Source organism: Vidua chalybeata, chromosome 1 (genome assembly GCF_026979565.1).
Source record: "Vidua chalybeata isolate OUT-0048 chromosome 1, bVidCha1 merged haplotype, whole genome shotgun sequence".
In the NCBI taxonomy this organism is placed as follows: Eukaryota; Metazoa; Chordata; class Aves; order Passeriformes; family Viduidae; genus Vidua; species Vidua chalybeata.
Window position 1 is genome coordinate 9,428,418 of NC_071530.1, and position 19,494 is coordinate 9,447,911.

A 19,494-nucleotide genomic window follows, 5' to 3' on the forward strand; every position below is an offset into this window, starting at 1 on the left:
GTTGTTCCACTGTCCTGAAATGTCTACACCAACATACACAGAGGCAGATAAAGTAAGTTTAAATTTCTGTGAGCTCTACCCTCTCATTTGATAAGTATAACAGAAAAACAAAAATGGACTTTAAAATTTGTATCAGCTCCATCATCTTCTATTTACTGATTGCAATGTACTGAAGTACAGGGAGTAAATATTTGCAAGACAAACAGCAAACTTGCAGGAAAAATTACAGAAACAAACTCCAAACACATGGTATTTGAAAAAAATATAGTTGATTTTGAAGGGAAGGGTCTGAAAAATAACTAAATCTTATTATCCAGTCAGTATTTGAGATTTTAAAAATATCAATCTATGTTTCATCTGGAAATTACTAGAAATTAATTAACTGCCCTTTTAAATAAGAGTCCAGATTTGACACAGATCACTTATAATAACATTTCTATGGCACTTGTATCTTCTAATAATTGAAAAAATAATTAATCCTTTCAAGATACCTGTGTGATAAGGGAAATGGTGGTTTCTATGTTAGATGTTGAAAGTGTGTCATTATATCCTGCATAAACTGATGGGTTGTAGGTAAAAGTACTGGTTGGATCTAAGACTTGAGCATGATACTAGCACCAGAAAGCTCCCTTGCTAAATTATTAGTTCAAAAAATAAATCACAAGTCATATTAGATCACCAGACTGTGTATTTATGCCACACACAATATGATTGCAATTTTACTAGGCTGTGTATCCATGATTCTATTTGAGCTTTAAATATGTGAGTACCAGTCCTTCCAGAAAAAAAATTGCAATTTACACTAGATTCCTGCAGAATGGCCATGAGGATGGAAATTACAACATCTCATTTTATATCCTTAAATTAAAACAGATGGATCACAACTTGAAAACTCTCTTTCTCCCTCCATTGATCATGGAATGAGTTTAGGCTGATGTGCACCAATACAGACATCTTTATATGGTCAAATGATTTCTGCTCCAGTGCTTATGAAGGTTTGTTTGTTGGGTTGTTTTGGTTTGTTTTTGGATTTTGTGGGGTTTCTCGTTGGTTAGTTTGGGTTTTTTGTGTGTTTGTTGGCTTTTTTTAGGAGGATTTATTGTTTCTATTTTGCTATGAAGAGCCATGAAGAGGAGAATGATCTGAAAGATTAAATACTTTTCCGGGATTTGAGGCTTTGCTTTTAGTTTATGCTTTACCAAAAAATTACTGCATGACCCCAGAAAATCTGTCTAATCCATCTGTGAAGCAGGGGCATTAACTCTTCCCTACTTTGTAATGGCTGCAGGTAAATGAATACCCCAGTGCTTGGGAAATGTTCAGATACTACTGTATAAGTATGCCAATAGAGAGGCAATTCTGTAGCTTCAAGGAGACATTCCCTTATCAACTATTCCAGAAATATTTTTATGAAAGTGTTCAAGCACAGCTGAATTACATTTTTATACATAATCTCTTATATATGAAATATTAAAATTTTACCTGTACACAAACAGAGTTTAAATATATACACTGCAATACATTTTTTTTACTTTTTGTCAAAATTCTGATGAACTTCATTTAGTCCTGTATTTATATCAGTGTTAGATAAATAAAGGTGCTGTTTTTTTGAATTAAAGTTCAAGGTTAAGATGTGCAATGACTAGGTAATTTCTTACTAGTTAATCACAGTAATTATTATTTGCAGATAAGCTCAAAGTACATCTTTGAGCACTCATTCACTCATATTTTCTAAAATAAATAATAATTCTTTTAAATAATTATCACATATCTTAGTTCTTTTGGTGATCAATTACAAAGATTCAAACAATTTTTTTTTTTGGCCAGGAAATATATGAATTTTTAGTTTATATAATTTATATGACTTTTATTTGCAGCTTCTCCCCTGTCAGCACAATTGCACTGCTGAGCCACAACTCTCTGGCACTAACCCATCACTTTACCTGTTTCTTTTCCCCCTCATGATTTGAAAAGGTCTTTAATTTTATTTGCCCCTTCTTTGATGTAAATATTCTGTTTTGGTTTTCTTTCCCAGAAATCTTTACTTTAAAATTTATAAGAATACCTAAGATGTGGAGATTTCTATAATCACAATAACTACAGAAGTCTACCATGAAAATGAATACGACTAAAACACAAAGAAACAGTAACAACAGAAAATTCATTAAATTCCCTAATGTATCTGACATAATTTTCTCTTGCCCCCCATCCTACCCACAAGGGCCTGAATGGCACACTGGGCTGACAAAGACCTCAGCAGCAGGTAGGACCAACCCTATCTGAAACCCTCAGAGGCCAGGTCAGGGGGAAGGAGAAAAAGCAATTCCATGAATCTTCAAGCCACAAAACCCAAACCATAGGACAGAGATGCCTGCAACAAGAAATACTGCCACAGCACAAGTGCGATGGGAACTTCCTAATTCCTACAGCCTGTCCAGCTGGAAGTACACTTGGGTCAGGTTTCAAATAAGTTCTCTTTCTGTGACAAGTAAAAATTGTCTCAGTCGGATGAAAGCAGCACAATTAAAATCTCCCGTAACTATTCAAACACAGGCATACACACCAGCAGCAAAGGCAGCAAGTTCTCCTTTACAGCCTCTGAGCTTTAGCAATATCAGCCACATGCTGCCTTCCTCATCCAACAAAACCCTGATCCTCAGTTTCTGTAGGAACATCAACAGTGCAGTGGGTTTTTCAGGGGTTTGGGTGTTTTGATATGAGAGGGGTTTTTTTCCAGCTGGAGTGGAGAAGGGCAGAGCAATTCCCACATGATTTGAAGCCTCTGTATTTCTCACCTCTGTAGCTAAGATAAACCAGTTCTCGTTAAAATATGTGCCTGGCTATTTGTTCTTTTCCATACTGCATCCAGGTTTGGTAGAAAGGAATCACAAAGACTGATAACTCAGCATTTTGTGAATGGTAAAACTTTCATAAAGCCCTTTCATAAAGTGTGTGTGGGGAAGACCAAGAAAACCAAACACAAAATCCCACTAGCTAATGCTTAAGTAACAAATGCCACCAAGTGCCCATTTCCTGAACAACTCCTTTCAGCTGAACTAAAGTGAAATGTTCTTTACAACTGTAACCCTCAGGAAACAGACACACCAAACTTCTGATTTGCTACTGTTTATTTACTGGCAGGGTCACTATCAGCTAGCTGGATTACAGCCTGCAGCAGATACTGCCTGCATTCTGAGAAATAATTCTAAGTTACTGATGAACTTCAAGTGCTTCAAAAATCACCTGAAGAAGCTCTTGCAGTAAATGGCAGACACCATAGGAATTTTGTCAATCACATGATTTAAGTTTACTGGTGTTATTTCTGTCACTGTTGTATAAAGCCTCAAGCTGACAGTTGTTTGAGCAAGGGAAATAGGAAAAGAGTTACCTGCTTTAAGTTTTGTGATGCTTTATTTTACAACTTTCTGCACAACTGTGTGTGTGATGTCTATTCAGTAATTTTGAAGCTCTGTAGTTTTATTCTGATAATACAAGTGGAAGACAGTAGGGCAACTGAAGATTGAAAGTTTGTAAAATATAATCATGTGAATATACAAAATAACACTTTCAGAGTACAAGGAATATTTTAAAACCTCTTTATGTTTTATCTTCCTTTGTTTTACATTTGGCCAGAGACCAATGATGTCAGGCTTGGATCCTGAATCCACACAGGATCAAGAAGCACTAAATTTCTACAAGATTCAGCCATGTAAGGTATCAAAGCAACCAGAGTAGTGTTACTTCTACTACTCCCCTACAGCAGGAATGAAGTGACAGAGGTAAATATATACTTGAAAGAAAATTATTTTTGAGAAGGGCAAAGACCTGCAAAGCTGCAATTCTAAGTAGGGTAAAGTACCTCTGTCTTGTGCTTAGTTTAATTAGAAAAGGACAAGAAAGTTTAAAAGATCAGATCTTGCTAAAGTTATTTAATGTGGGTTTGTAATCTACATATTAAGCACAAAATGAAAAGTACCAATATTTTGTTGAAGCTTGCAATTAAAGTGCACAATGTAGGCATCTCCAATTTCAAGTGGTACAACTATTTTAGAGGTAGCTCATTCAGTTACTTTTCCGCCTTCTCTTTTCAAATTTTTAAATTTTACGAGGTTTTTTTCTGTTTCTTGGAGCAGCAAAAATTCTGTTTTTGTCTCTTGTTTAAATGCTATTTCACTAACAAAACAATGAATCAAGATAAAAATACTATGTCCCTCTTGCTTTTTCAAGAAAAGCAGTTGCATTTTATTTGCTGAGGACAGGGAAATATCTCCAGGATCATTTAAAATTCATGGCTGATCATCAGTTTTTAAAATAATTTTTCTTTTCCCTTCTTTTTTTGACTTTCAATTATAGGTAACACATCTGACTCAATGTCTGCTGTTTCAAAATGCTCCTTAGTAAATAGAAGTGTACAGTTTGCTCCTATACGTGCTTCATTTCCAGATTTTCTCCTCTTTATCCCACTCCCCCAGGCTTCAGAGTACCCATCTCCATGGCAACACTCGATAAGGTTGGTGGGTGGTGTTATCACAGCAGGCTTCCCCACAGAAGGTCTCAGCCATATGGATTATTTATGAACTTGCATGACAACACCAGACCCACTGAAATACTTCTTGAGTAAGTTTTTGTTGAAAGCCAGTGATTCAAAACAGAGCATCCTCACTGCAGCCAGCACCCAGGAGGAGAGTGGAGGAAAAGCAGCACCAAGGTGGCTCCTGATCCCTCCTCAGAGCTGCCTTGCCACTGCCTGAAAGCTCCTCTTGCCCCAGATGAGATTTATGTGCCATAAATCACAAGTAGTGCATATAAGTCAGTCAGAATCTGGGAAGTTGTGCTTCTGACAAGAATAAAAACCATTACTAAATAGTTGCTACTACTGGTGCTGTTGCCAGGAGTTGTTGTTGCAGATTTGGTGTCTCTGAGTTAGTCCCTGAATTAAACTAAAGCAGTTTGGCTTTGACACTATAGTTTCTTCACCTGACACTTTTCCTAAAACCAGTATATTTTTTGGCAAATTTTGCATTTATACTGTATGCATTGAAATAGCACAGACAATTTCTTGTAAAGGATTGCTGCAACAGCAACCTAGTTCTTTAAAATCAAAGAGTGCACGCTTTGCTTTTTGAGCAAGAGATACAGGGCCATAAGGGCCTGCTGCATGGAACCCCTTCATCCAATAATTTTAACAAATTTAACAAGTTGCATCTTAGAGTGAGACAGATTTTCTCTAAGAAGGGGAAAAATGCTTTAGTTCTCAAATAGGCATGTTTGTAGTTTTTGAGACAGTCAATAATCAATGGTTGTGATTTATCTTCCCAGCTATCTGTACATTTGTAATGTATACATATGAACCTTAACTGGCCACAGTAGGCTTTCCTTATGATCAATAATAAGTAGGAAATGTTAAGGCATAATTTATCAGACCCATTATTGAAATCTGCTCAAAGATTATATGAATTGTACCGTAAGCAGCGAAAACACCAGCAAGAATTCACACGGTATTTCAGCCATGTTTTTAGAGAGTAGCTCAGATGCAGAGTTTCAGATCAGCCAGTCAACCAGCTTTATCCTAATCTTCCTTCTTCATCACATGCAATCCATATCCCTAATTAGGCTAAAATGCTCTAGACTTGATGAGCTGAAGCATTTACAATGCTGAAGGTGATTAATTTTGAGAAAACTTAGTGCACTTATGATAATCAATTGGAGGAGGCAGTAAAAAACAATGTCTGGTCTTCAGACAGAGGGGAAATTTCAAAAATGAGAACTCAGAGAAAAAGGAAGCCAAAATCACAGAAGGTAAGAACCACATTAAAAATACTACCTTGATAGAAGCTTTGTCACTTGTCTTCCATGGATACAAATTCTTAGATGCAGACTGGGAGAGAATTCTGAGATATTTAAGGTATTGCTGAAGAGACTTGCCCAAGTTCACATTATTTTCCACATCATAATTTCTTTCATTATCTTCATTCCATCCCAAAGTCCTGCACAGCAAAAGCAAGGAAAAGAAAGTTACCAGCCTGTCCAATGTACAAAGTGGCTAACTAAAATGGCACTGCAAGCTACTGTAGCTCAATACACAACAGGAAAGTAACTCAAAAGCTTAGCAACCACAAAAGTATAGAAAATTCAATGTTTCGGCAAAAGCAGCCAAAAAATCTTGCACTATTAACAATTTATTTCATTAATTAGTCATTCTAGAGTAAAGCAAATAAGATGCCACATCAAGGTAAAGCCATATGCAAAAACAAAGAAAATGCCTGTAAAAAGAAAATGCACACGATTAAATTGCACCCCAAAGAAATATGAGATGGTTCTAAGATTTAAAAAACTTGCTGGGTGATGATGAGATTCAATGCCAATTTGGCCCTGCACCAATGTAAAGAATAGAAGAAAGAGTACTCGATATGCAGAAATAATGGATCTAGTAAACTCCAGTGAAAGGCTTGAAAAGGGAATAATGAGACAGAACAAGTGTCTCTTCTGATCTTCTAATGTGCCTGGGATTCACAGAATACTGGTGTTTCCTGAGTAGTTTAGACAGATTTTGGTGACATTTGCAAAGAAAAGCTAGAAATGAGATTAAATGATGGCAGTGTGGAGGTGTTTATATGGGATTCAGAATGCTATGTGCAATGAATCTGAATTATTACCAGCTGTCCTCATCTATCTCAACAACACATAAATGGTGATGATAATTTAAATGTCAGCATCAGTAACTATCTCATTCCTTGTGCAAGAAAGCAGAGAGAAAGTTCCCAGCCCTCTTCCTTCTCTGTGAGTGAAGCTGTTTGAGGGAATTCACCTTTGGGTATCACCATTTCCTACTCACATGCCCACACACTTCTCCAGTGAAGAAGAATTCCAGGTGGAAGAGCTTTACAGCTCAGTGAATGAATTTGACTTTCAACATCTCTGTGCCACTGTAAATAAAATTTTATTCTACCAGCCCACATCTTGGCACTAATGTAGAGGCACAGCCTGAGAGAGCACCATTATATCATTTTCCAAAGCTGGGGTTTGTTTAATTATATTATTTTAATCAAAAATTAACAGACTTCCTTCCATGCTCACAGTTGTACCAAATGTGTGTCCCTACTAATTTAATACTAATAGATGTAATTAATAATCTAATTTAATGTGGTGGCACTGCAACCAACAGTGCTCACAGGTTTGCTCACTTTGAAACACCAGAAAAATCCTCCATTTCTCCCCAGTGTATAACAGCAGGTTCCCATCAGGGACACAAGCTCCAGGAAAAAGAAGGGTTACTGCACAGAGCATTATAGCAAACCTGATATAATTTACCATCAGTCTTGCTTCCTTCTCATGCTGTCTGCATTTTTTTCTTATTCCAGTGCTCTGAATTCTGCCTTCTGATGGAGTGTGGACATGCAGGTAACAATATCCACCTTCTTTTCAGCTTAAAGCCAGACCAAAACTATTCTGCAGTTTCAGAAAAACCTGGGTACTGTGCTTTCTGCTTCAGTAGAGATGAACTAATCCAAACAGGCTCTCTTCATAGGGAGGATCCCAGTTGCCAGCACTCACCTTTCATTCATTGACTAATTCCAACACCTATCTTCTGCTTTTTTCACTAATTTTAAAAGGAAGGGAAAATGACAAAAACAAAGAAACAGACCAAATGCTGCCTCAAGGATTTCCACTGGAGCTAATGGGAACTGAATGCACAAAGGACAGTGTTTAGGTTGGCTTTTCAAACCATTATTTACAATATATAGTCACTGTCACTGGTCTTAGAAGTAAAATCTGGGATCTAAGATTTCTCATTTTTCATAAGGAGACAATAATTGTGCTCATATTTACATTCCACATTAGATGTAATATTTTATGCTATAAACATTTAAACGATTAAAATGTAAAATAATACAAAGCTTTATGTTTCATTTGATGACAACTTTAATAAGGCACTATGAATACATTTGAAAGATTAAAAAAAATTTTGTAATTCACCACTGTATCACCTTGTTAACTCAGGAATGCATTAACTGACCAATTATAGGAACTAAATTAAAATATTTATTTTAAATATGACAAAGTCATACTGGAAAATGGATGAAAGAGAAATATATAAAAGCACTTGGTGAGTAGAAGAAATGACTGTCAGATTAGTTCTTTTTTGTGCACTTATTGGGAAGTATTTTCAGTTTTAATTTGCTCTGAAAGATGATTTTGCATACAGTGAACTTAAGAGTATAAGGACAATACTACATATAATTATTTATCTACAGAAATAATTATGTATTTCCTACAAAATCTAGCATTTTAGAAGTTTTATTGTGGAAATATCTAAATCACTGCACCTCTGCTATTTCTGGAATGTTCCCAATTAATAGAAACCACACATTTTAGAATAAATTTCTCCATTTTAAGTGCTGAGAGTATCTTATTACTGACTTGATGAAGGTTTTATTACAGAAATAATACTATACCCCATTTCATACATTGAAGTTTGCTGGAAACGTTTGTGGTTTTGCCTAATTGCACCAATGAACACAACTGACATTTATTCCCTCTGTGCAGAATGGACTTTTTTCCTTTATCTTGAGCCCTCTTTCAAGAGAGGGTTTTTTGAAATTTAATAAGGACCCAGGAAATACCACGTACACTCCAGTTAGCCAAAAAAGAAAGAACTTTCATCTTGAAATCAAACTCCCAGTTTCAGCATTTTTTTTTGAGATGAAATCCATGTCTTCTGTTTCATCAGATTTCCTATGCACTAATTTAGCCTAAGTCAATTTACCTTTCAAGTGTCTCAGTCTATTTTCTTGCCCTCGCCAGCTCTGTGGGGATTAATGACTCATTAGTATGACTTCATATTGTCTTATTACACACGTTACCCTTAATAAAAGGTCTTCCTGACATAATGCTTCTTTGATAATTAGATACCTACTCTAAGTTGCTTTTTAAATTATTTAATTATTATCTGATTAGATTTTAGCAAGCACACTGAGCACACTGAACATATAACACACTTGATCAGAATCTACAAGACACCAGATTTCCTACTGTTCTCTGACCTACAAAACACATTGCAAATGGACAACTAGAAAAATCAATTAATGCTTTAAACTGTTGGCACATAAGATAATGCTTTCAGAAGCACAGCTTGGTGACTGCAGAAAATCTATCCACAATAGGAACTGCTTTATGTGAACACATTTGGAATTCTGATGTTCTTGAAGTATCAATATACAAAATCTTGCAGATTTTTTCTAACACTTAGTTATAGTTAAAAATGTAAAACATCTCAAACTTGTTAAAAACAGGAATTCCTAAAAGTAAGCATTTGTTTTCAATCCAAATCTTAAATAATTTTTTATGTCTTCTTATATTTTTTTATTTTTATACAACTACAGATCTGGAACACTGCAGAATATGGTCTTGATATCATGGAAATCTGGCCTATTTTGTCTTACTCTCATGAATAAAAATTTTAGGTACTCTCTTAAAAAAAACCCAGAAGATATTGAAGATCATTTCTGATACCATCTACTGAGAGTAATCCACTCAATACTGACATTTTGTGTATCTAAGCAGTGAAAACATGTTTATGGATTCAACCACATGTTGTTATCACCTTTATGGTAATCTTTAGATCACTATCTGCTTTAGACATTAAGTTTCTACCTTACTGCACTGCTGAAATGGTGCTGTGATTTTCAGAAATGCTTTTGAATCAGCAATCATGTGAAATCAGGGTCAAAGTCTCTGAATTAAATCAAAGCGAGGCAAACACAGTTGAAGACACTGGGAAGTATCAATTACACAGCATTTTATTTCCAGAAAAAAGCAATCTAGAAAAGAAATGGCTTGCAGTATATGCAAACCACATACTGCAGTACATGAAGATCTGAGTTCCAGCATTTGATATTTTGCCCATTAAGGCTAGAAGCTCAAATTTATCCCATTATGATGATTTTTTTTTTATCATAAATCCCTTTCTTTCAATTTCACTACTTTTGAGAACATATTTCTTAAAATCACGTAAGATAAAGCAAAATTTGTCATTTTTAATTGTTCCTAAAATTTCATTCTGGGATTTGTGTGGTTGGGTTGCACTTAAAATCCTGTAGGACAGAACAGACCAGGTGAAAGGGTCTCTTTATATGTGCAACTGTATGATGATATAAATGCAAGTTCTACAACCATATCACTCTACAGAATTACTGATGTGTCTTGCAACCAATTACTGCAAAGTCACCCCTCAATACCTTTCAAGCCATGTCCCAACACTACCACTAGGAATCTATGGACTTCAAATCAATTATATGTATGTTTTGGAAGAATTTGACTTTGAAAATATCATTAGTCACTCAGAATGTCATTCAGTGCTTAGTCCAGAATAAAATATCTCCTGTAGTTGAGCTACTATAAGTTTGACTTTTGAAGCTAGTCATAGGTAGGGATGGCTGAACTGACAGTAGAGAGTGCATAAATTGAATGCAAGGCCTGATGTTTTGAATTCTGACACCTTAATTAACAATAGAAAATGTAGTTCCTTAACTTGATGACAAACAGAAGAACAAGGTCCTGGGTTTTAATTCATTCTTGCTCTTGAACACTGGTGGATGCCTTTACCATATAGATAGTGGTTTTAGTGATTTTTTAAAATTCTGCTTCTGGGCCAACCTCTTTCTTATCATTTGCAAACCTTTCCAAAATCCAAGCAAAACCACTGCAGAAGACTTACCTTCCTGTGTCAGATCCTTCAGATGCAAATACATCAGGGTGCCTGCTGTGGATTTTGTGAATGGTTGAGAGTTCCTGACCAATAACATGCTGTGTGTAATCGTCTCGCCAGGTAAAACCTGATAAATAATGAAACAAACAAACAAAAACAGAATGAAAAAGAATCACTATTTAATAACTTGAAAGTTTGGCAAAAATGTGTCCTATATAAACAAAATTAAAAAAAAAAGAAAAAAGAAAAAAGAAGCCTCACTCAGTTGGAACCCATGAGTGAACTACAAATTTTTCTCTTCCGTATGAAATTCCGTTAGTGAAATTTTGCTAATGAAACTTCCTTGCAATAGAAGGAAGACAGTAAATCATGCAAGGACATTTTGAAAGCCTTTGGTCTTAGCAGAATCTTAACTAGCTGCAAACCAGTTTTAATAGATAAAAAAGGGTTATTTTGGACAGCTATGGAGGTTATCCTACTAGCTGGTGTCTGTGGAAAGGTTGCTTCATGTCCTCCCCATTCACAGCACAATGCCTCCTTTCTGTTTTCTCCATGAAACATTAAGGTTTTGAACACTAAGGAGCTAGTACTGCAAGTTTTAGTATAACCCAGGTGGAAGTCAACTTAAGTTATATTTAAACGTTACAACAAAGAACTTTTCAACAAGGGGTGAGTGCAACTATGTAGGCAAATTACAGTGACTACTCCTTAAGTACACACGCTTCCAATCTCTCAGTAATTATACTTGAAATAATGATATAATCCCAAACATAATTGTTACCTGATTTGTAACATGTTACAAACTTTTACTTTGTTACCTGTTTTTTTACATGTTACAGTAACACTTTAGATCATAGAATTTGCCGATGCAAAGCTCTGTAAATATCTAATGGCTAAATATCACACAACTGAAGAGAATTTCTGCTGTTATGCCCTGTGCAGCCAAACACTACAGATCTCCCAATGACCATTGATAGAAGTTCCAGATATGGTTATTCTGATAATATCTTTCTCTAAGAAACCACCTAAAGAAAAATCCTCTCTAGCTCCAGATTCAGGCAGTCAGATCTGGTTGTTAGAAGCAGAAAGGGAAGGTGCTAGAATTTGAAAGGAGGATTTCTGGTTCAGTCCCTATTCTCTGTACAAATTATAAGCTTCATCACCATCTGGAGTCAACATGAGGTTTTTTGGTGAAGGCAGACCCTTAGAATGAAGATAAAGCATCCTCAACCTCAGCAGAACTCAGAACTCACTACCACCACCTCACTACCTGGGATGGGTGCTTTATCCATTGGGCTCTTCAGATTTTTCCACTGCATTGAAGCAGAATTATTTACTCATTTACTAAATTCTAGAATTGAAAAGGAAGCCTAAATAGGACATTTCTTCATTCTGCCCAAGGAGACAATTCTGAGCATGCAGAAGCAAAAATTACTTTAATACTGATCAAATTTTCATCCTAGAGAGGGGACACTTCTGTAAGTTCAGTATACATTTAGACAGGGCTAGGAAGCATTAAAACTCTGGCGTTGTCTTGGATTTAGACAAGATTGGGGTGGGGAGGAAAGAAAGGTCCCATTTGGGCAAGATTTAGGTGGGCTGCATCCCAAAGATTTTTTTTTTCATTAGTGAAACTAATAATAATAATAAAAAATCTGAACCAACGTAAGTATGCATGAAGGCTTTAACAAACAAAAAAGCTTTCTAACATTCCACTTGTGATCCTTCTTTCTCCTTTCCTTAAATAAAAATGTTACTCAAGTTTATTGAGGAAACACTTCACCTGAAGCCATATTAAATGTTAATGGCTACAGTAAACGACTCCAGACACTTGGAAGGGGAAAGAGTATCTGTCTCTATCTAATCTGGTTTTATTTCTGATTCATCCTTTTCAAATGCAAATATCACCTTTTCAAAGATGCCATGTAAGAAGATGGATTCAAATAGTTTCAAAAATCTGAATCTAAGGCTGCTCAGTACATGTTTTTATGTGAACACACAAAAATGAGTCACCGTGCACCTATGATTACTGTGATGTAGTGTAATTAAAATGATTTTAAAAACAAAGTTGAGATATATTCCATACCTATATATATATATATATATATGTTCTACTTTACTTCTCTCTTGTCTAGCACTACACATTTCTGCTGGTTTTATGATCTCATGAAGGAGAAAAAAACAAGATAACTTTAAATTTTAGGAGAATTCGCAACATAGAAAGTTCAGCTAGAATACATGTATAGTAAAATCCTTAGCAAAGCCTTAAAACTATGAGTTCATGAACCATGAGTCGAAAATTACTACAGTTTCACTCTCTAAGCCAATGCTAACCCTATTAAAGGGTATACAATAAATAACATAAACTTTGAAGAAAAATACATTTAATTATTCTGAAGAATTTTTTCAAATTAAAGCAAAAAGAGTTCATCCATGGTACCTGCATACACATAAGAAATTAATGTCTGAATCCTGAGAAATGCAGAGTTTTGTGCCTACAAAACCCAACGTTTTCAGTAAAAGAGCATATGAAACCATTGTGATGCCATGCTTGTTCTCACTAGTCAAGAGAATGGTAAGTCTGTTGTTATCTTCAATTTTTTTTTCTACTGCTGCACAATTTTAACATCTTTTCCTAATGCATTTCAAACCAGTAAAGATGGACTATCATCCTTAATGCTGTAAAAAATGTAACTATGGCACTAAAAAAGAGTAAATAGATAAAAGAAAAACAGACTACTTGTTACAGAGCTAGAAAAAACTGGAGTTAAGGGAATATGCCCTCTCAGCTGTATCTCCAGCACTTGTAACTCCAGTGTTAGGACAAGACATGGATGAAAACCACAAATTTTAACTAATTCAAAAATCCCCTTGCCAGTAATTTAATATTGCTGTCTCTTATGCAATGATCTCAGGAACTGCAGCTTGCCTAAAGTTAACCTCATGCCAATCATTTTCCAGCATTGTTTCAGTTTCAAAAAATATCTCCCACACACTGAGCTGAATAAAACAGCACATTCAAGAGCCATAATGCCACGCTGACAGCTGCAATCAGAATTAAGGCTGAGAAGGAGCATATGACGCCGTGTGGCGATTTCCTGTTCCCTTTGTCCGTGCCGTCACAGCTCGCGCCAGCCCCGGCCTGGCCACCCAATTATTGCGATTTGTGTCCAGCGGCTGAGCAGGATCACAGCAGAGCCCTTGTGCGCGCATTACTTCCATGTCACCGGCGGGGAGCGGCGCGGGGGACGCCCAGCCCCGATTATCCATCCCCCCCCGCGGCTGCAAGGCCCAGGCCCTGCTCTCCCAGCCCAGATTCCCACAGAGGGACAATGTCAAGGGAAGAGAAGGGGTCTGGCAGATGCCGAAATGACGCAAACACTGTGACAACAGCAGCAGACACAAAGTTGAAGATCACTGATAGTAGTGAGACCCCATGTAAAACAGCCATCAGTACAGGTTTTTCCCTACATTCCCTACACCATTTTCATTGGTGTCAGCCCAATATTTAATTTTTTTTTTTGTTTTGTTTTTAATTTAATTGGAACTCCATAACCTAAATATACGTGAAAAGGGAATGCCAGTATAAAGACAGTGAAGACAAGACATTAATACCTGCATCAAACCCAACCGGAAGGTCAAATCTAACGGAGATTGTCTGGATATAACAAAGTCTTTCACATCATCAAGTATCTCCCCAGGTCTTTTATTTCCACATCACAGTCTTCTATTATTATTATTATTACCCCCAACTACAAAAATAATAAAATTGTTTAGGTGCCCATTATATTCAACACTTAGCAATGGCTATGTCAACAGAGGGTACTCTTCTAAGAATTATTAGCTGAAAACAAATCAAAAGCAAGCAGTTTAAATAGTGAAGAAAACAGTTTCAGAGATTCATAGTGGTGAAGATGTTAGCTTCTGTCTACAAAATTAAAATACAAATTGCTTTCAAATTCAACATAAAATTTCACTTAACCTGCTTAATTGCCTTTGCTGCTATCGCGGTTACAGAGAATTATTGAAAAATACTCAAAATTCAAGTATGTGTTTCCTTCTCCCAGCTGATCAATTTTTCTAAGCAATTGCAATTTTTTGTGTGGTTTTGACTCTGTTTTCCATCTTAGAGAAACTTGATGTCTCTCCAAATATACCTGACCACATCTTTAATGCACTTAAATTATAACAGCAGCTTTTGAAAACATTTATCTGCTACTTCTCTGTTTAAACTTATTCTAGTTCAGACTTACTCATACAAATGAATTTCCCTCCCTCTGAAAGCCTAAGCAAGAAAAACAAAAGCTTTTTAATGGTTTGGAGAAGTTCTGGTGTAAATCAGAAGAGCTCAATATAAGTCCTTTAAAGAAACAACAGTTCTCACTGCCCAAAGATTTGGCTGTGCATATCTCTTCCTGCTGCTGCTCCCAACCCTCTTCCCAACCAGCATGGCTGAGGCTGAATAGAGCTCTGCAGGAAAGTCCAGCAGAACCTTTGTCTGACTCCTCCAGTTCTTGTACCAATTGAAATCTAAACTTATCAGTTCTGCATCAATATATTATCAACAAAATTATTTTTACATACCAAATTCATTGAAAATGAATGGAGATTATTCTAAATTTGCAGAAACATCTATACTAAGACTTGATCCTGCTCAGTTAGGAAAATGCACTTTATTAAGGCCCAAATCCCTCAGAATTATTCAGAATTAAAGACAGGATATGCACTATTTCTGAGTTGTGACATTATTTTTTTCTCCAGTTTTTGGTAATGTTAGGCATTTTGTCCCTATATGGTAGATTAAAAATATTTTTTTTTCTCTGAGCTACCTTCAACTGCTACTTCATTTCAGCCAAGAAACTCTCAGCTGTAGAGCTCAGAGACTTTCATCCCCCATGCCATGTGTTGCAAATTGTTAATGCCTACTTTAGCTGTCAGAACGTCTGCAGAATTGGGAATGATTTGCTTTCTTCCCTATTTTCACAACAGACAGGTCAGAGTAATGTATAGACATGCCTTTCTGCAGGCTGCCTTTCCACATTCTCCAGAGGACCTGCTCTGTTCTCATTCCACACCTCCCTTTTCAGAGCTCAAGGACGTATCCAATAATGTCCACATATTTCAGCTCTGGCTAAGTCAAAATTGCAGATTTAATGCTGAGGTTGCTGTGTACAACAAAATTAAGTCTTTCAGTTGCTATTGCTGTATTTCCTACCTAAGAGACAAAATTCTGATGTTTTCTCTTAAAATAAAACTTCACCCAAAAGCAATTTTGTAATACAACTTGAAATTACAAGTTAATGGCAAAAATAGAAATAGAGAAGTTAAACCTAGCTCTTATACCACAACCTTTTAATTTCCCCATTTCTTTGTATTGGAATATTCATTTTTAGTGAAAATTTTGACTAAGACATTTTATACAAAACTGGAAGGAAGTCTGCCAAAACACTTTGTATTACACTTCCAGAAAAACTTATTTTAATTGAATTTTTTTGCTCTGGTCTAACTTTGTGTTTGCCTTCTAGATGACAAGAACATCTGGTTCAGAATTTATTTGAAGAAATGACTGGGGTTTATAAGCAGTTATCACCACTCTTGTCCATCTCAGCTGGAACTGTGGTCATCCTCTCCTGATACTCCTCCTAAGCATTTTTTTTATTTCATTCCCTTTTCCACTGCCAGGTACCAGGTTTACATTGGTGACTTTTTGGCCTTCTTTTGGAGTTTCTAATGAGACCTTTCTAATATAGAAGAATTTCATTTGCTGCACTCAGCAGCAATTCACTCACAGGCAAAGAGCTTCTGTTTGAATGAGCAGATGAAAGGGCTGCCTAAGGATTACAGCTTCAATATTTCACATATTGTTTTATTATACATAAAAGTGATAATCTCCATAGAACTAAATTACAACCATGATCTGCTTACAGTCCTGATTTTAATTTACTCTAAGCAACTATCCCAGAAGGTAGAGGGAAGGCTTTTCTCTTCAGTTTTTGAAATTTTTCTATTATTTGAAAAAGCCAAATGAGTGCTTCATTTGCCAAGGTGATTATAAAAAGCTCTCACAGGACTCAGCATGTAATGTTTCCGTACCTTTATTTCAGCTCTTGCAGAGAGCTACAAATAATTTGGTTTCTTCAAGAGAAAGTTTCTAAGTGTTACATAAGACTTTTCTGCCACTGGAGCTGATAGTAATAAAAGACTAGTATGATAACACAAAATATATCTCCACATTTCCACACAGAGCAGGTTACTTTCCAAAGACTACAACAGAATGGATACATGATTCCCAAATCCTTGAGATGAATCCCATGCTATTCACCATGTCATATAAACCTTCCCACAAACTACTGACCCTCAACTCAAAGGCATATCATTCCATTCACAGAAATGCTTTCTAGGAAGGGAGGTTATCTTGCATTGTTATAACTTTATATTAATGTTCAACTTTAATTTAACTCATGGCCAATCCCATCTTTGACTTGAATATCTTTCTGCCCTGTCTAGGCTGTGACATATTTATTAAAAAAACAATCAACTCTAATAAATGGTGAGAAAAGGAGCATTTCCTTCTGTCCCTGGACTATGCAGAGACATTTCCTCTGTGCTGTCAGCCCAAGGAGTTTAATGAACATGAGGAAATATTCACATGCACTCAAAATAGTGACACTAAAATAAAGATGAGACTACTTTGCTTGTTTCACCGAGCTCTGAACCCAGACGCAGTAGCTGGCACTCACACCAAAAAGCATGAAACTATTGTAAATTTAACACAAAAAGGTCTGATATTAGCTTCATGCTGCAAAACAACTCTTTAATATATTAATCCTCTGCAATCTCCTTTTAGAGTAAGAAGTTATCTTTTTTTCTGTCAAAATTAATTTCATTTTTCTGTTCCTTTCTCTTTCTTTTTCTATCTTATTATTTCCTTCCAAGATGTCTTACACCACTCTACACTTTAATTTGAACTCAAAGTTTTTCTCAAACTCAGAATCTCTAAGTTTGCATAAACTGGTTGTAATGCTAGACTGTACAATGCTAAGAATGGAGATTTTATCCAAATAGTATTTATTAATACATTTAAAATCAGCAGGTTTTCCTTCTCATTTTATTTTATCCAATTCATTTCATGCTATCAGTAGGATGACACCCTTATTGTCACAAAAAATATAGTTCCTGGCAAAGGACTTTTGAAGAGTCTTCAGTCTCAGAATTAAAACATCACCTGTAACAAGGTAGGATTGGTTGAAAATGTGCCGTCACTTAAATCAGTACAGCAAATTAAGTGGATATACAGGTTACATTTACTCTGGCAAATTCACCTGAGACCTACAGTTCTTCATGTATTTTTAAATGCATATGAGCAGAACTGTTCTTTCAGCTCCACATAGTGGTTCTCACCCCTATTTTACGTAACTGTTGGACTCTCTTTGACGTTTGTGAAAAATCAATTTTCGGCTGTCAGAGCAGAGCTCTCGGCTGCGCGTGCAAAGCCAACCCCAGGGGTGCCACCCCAGGCTGGACAGCGAGGGCTGCAGCTGCAAGGGCACCTGAACAAAATTCCCTCTGACCAAAGTACAGACAATGCACCAGCAGCACAGAGAGAGGGTTACAATGAGCCAGAGCAAAGGCTTCTCCAGGACACTCCCAGTCTATCCCATCAGGAAATTCAATATTTCTGAAACCCTTGCCCTAGGAAGGGCCTTAGGTCTGCTGCCCATCACACTCTGTGCTGCATTATGACAAACACAAATTAAAGCAGGTAAAAGGTAGTTTGTTTATACTAAAGGACTGGAAGAAACTCTACACACTGTTTGTGCAGAACCATATCTTCCATTTTCCACTTTTAAACCATTTCTGAGACCGTAAATTCCTCCTGGGAGTGGCCATATATTGTATGCATTTGCAGAGTCTCTTTCTGCAGCAATAACAATAATTGTTATTGTTGCTATTATTATTAATAAAAGCCCAGAAGTTGCAGAAGAGAGAGTTCCTTTAGCAACCCTGTAAGGATCTTGGTGGCTGAAAGTTCAGGGAACTAAGCTAGCCAAGTCAGTTTGCCTGCAGCAAAGATGAACAATCTGCAGGTCATGCTGTTCCCCAAAATCTGATTAGAGCTCCTCAGGTTTCATTTTGAATTCACCCCTTGTAGAGAAAATACACACACTGAATTTGTGCAACCCTGAAAGGCATTTTCAGCTGGAGGAGTATTTGAATTATCTTCTTTTTTATTTTCTTGTGCACATAAAATTTTTTGGTATTGACCCTCCAACCAGCTGCAATGAAGGGTGCAATTACTGTACATTGAATGACAGATAAGTTTTTAATTAACGCCTTTTTAGTCTTTGCATCTCAGAGCTCTGATTTACAACTCAATTCCAATTAAAAAATTTCTGTACCATTTGTAAGCCAAGGTAGAGTGTCTGCCCATATATTAAGCTGGTGTCTATGGATAAAAATTCTATCATTTGATTATTTTAGCCAACAATGAAAAGGATTTCATGAGGGAATCTCTGACTGACATGATTTCCAACATGGTGTTCATTTTCCCTCCCTTCTTTCATGCAGTTAATACCTCAGTAAACTTTAATAACATTTTTAGACAATTCATATAGTGCTGATTCATGGATTCCCACTGATGCTTTGTCAGCTGCACACATTATTGTTTCTTTACTGCTTTCTCGGGTTGATCTCTCTGAACACTTAAAATATGCCATGATAAAGCTGTGACTCAGTTTTACCACAGTATACCACAATGCTACTAAAAAAGGGATTTTTTTAATCTC

At 36.3% G+C, this 19,494-nt stretch overlaps 1 protein-coding gene across 1 annotated transcript in view; it reads right to left on the reverse strand.

Annotated features, from left to right (window-relative positions):
• PTPRN2 (protein tyrosine phosphatase receptor type N2) overlaps positions 1–19,494 on the reverse strand; it is a 636,316-nt gene that overhangs the window by 402,898 nt on the left and 213,924 nt on the right. Inside the window, exons 4-5 of the mRNA XM_053934893.1 lie at positions 10,718–10,835; positions 5,825–5,987 (exon numbers count right to left, since the gene is read on the reverse strand). Coding sequence (XP_053790868.1) covers positions 5,825–5,987; positions 10,718–10,835 — 281 coding nt within the window. The remainder of the gene's footprint in view (positions 1–5,824; positions 5,988–10,717; positions 10,836–19,494) is intronic.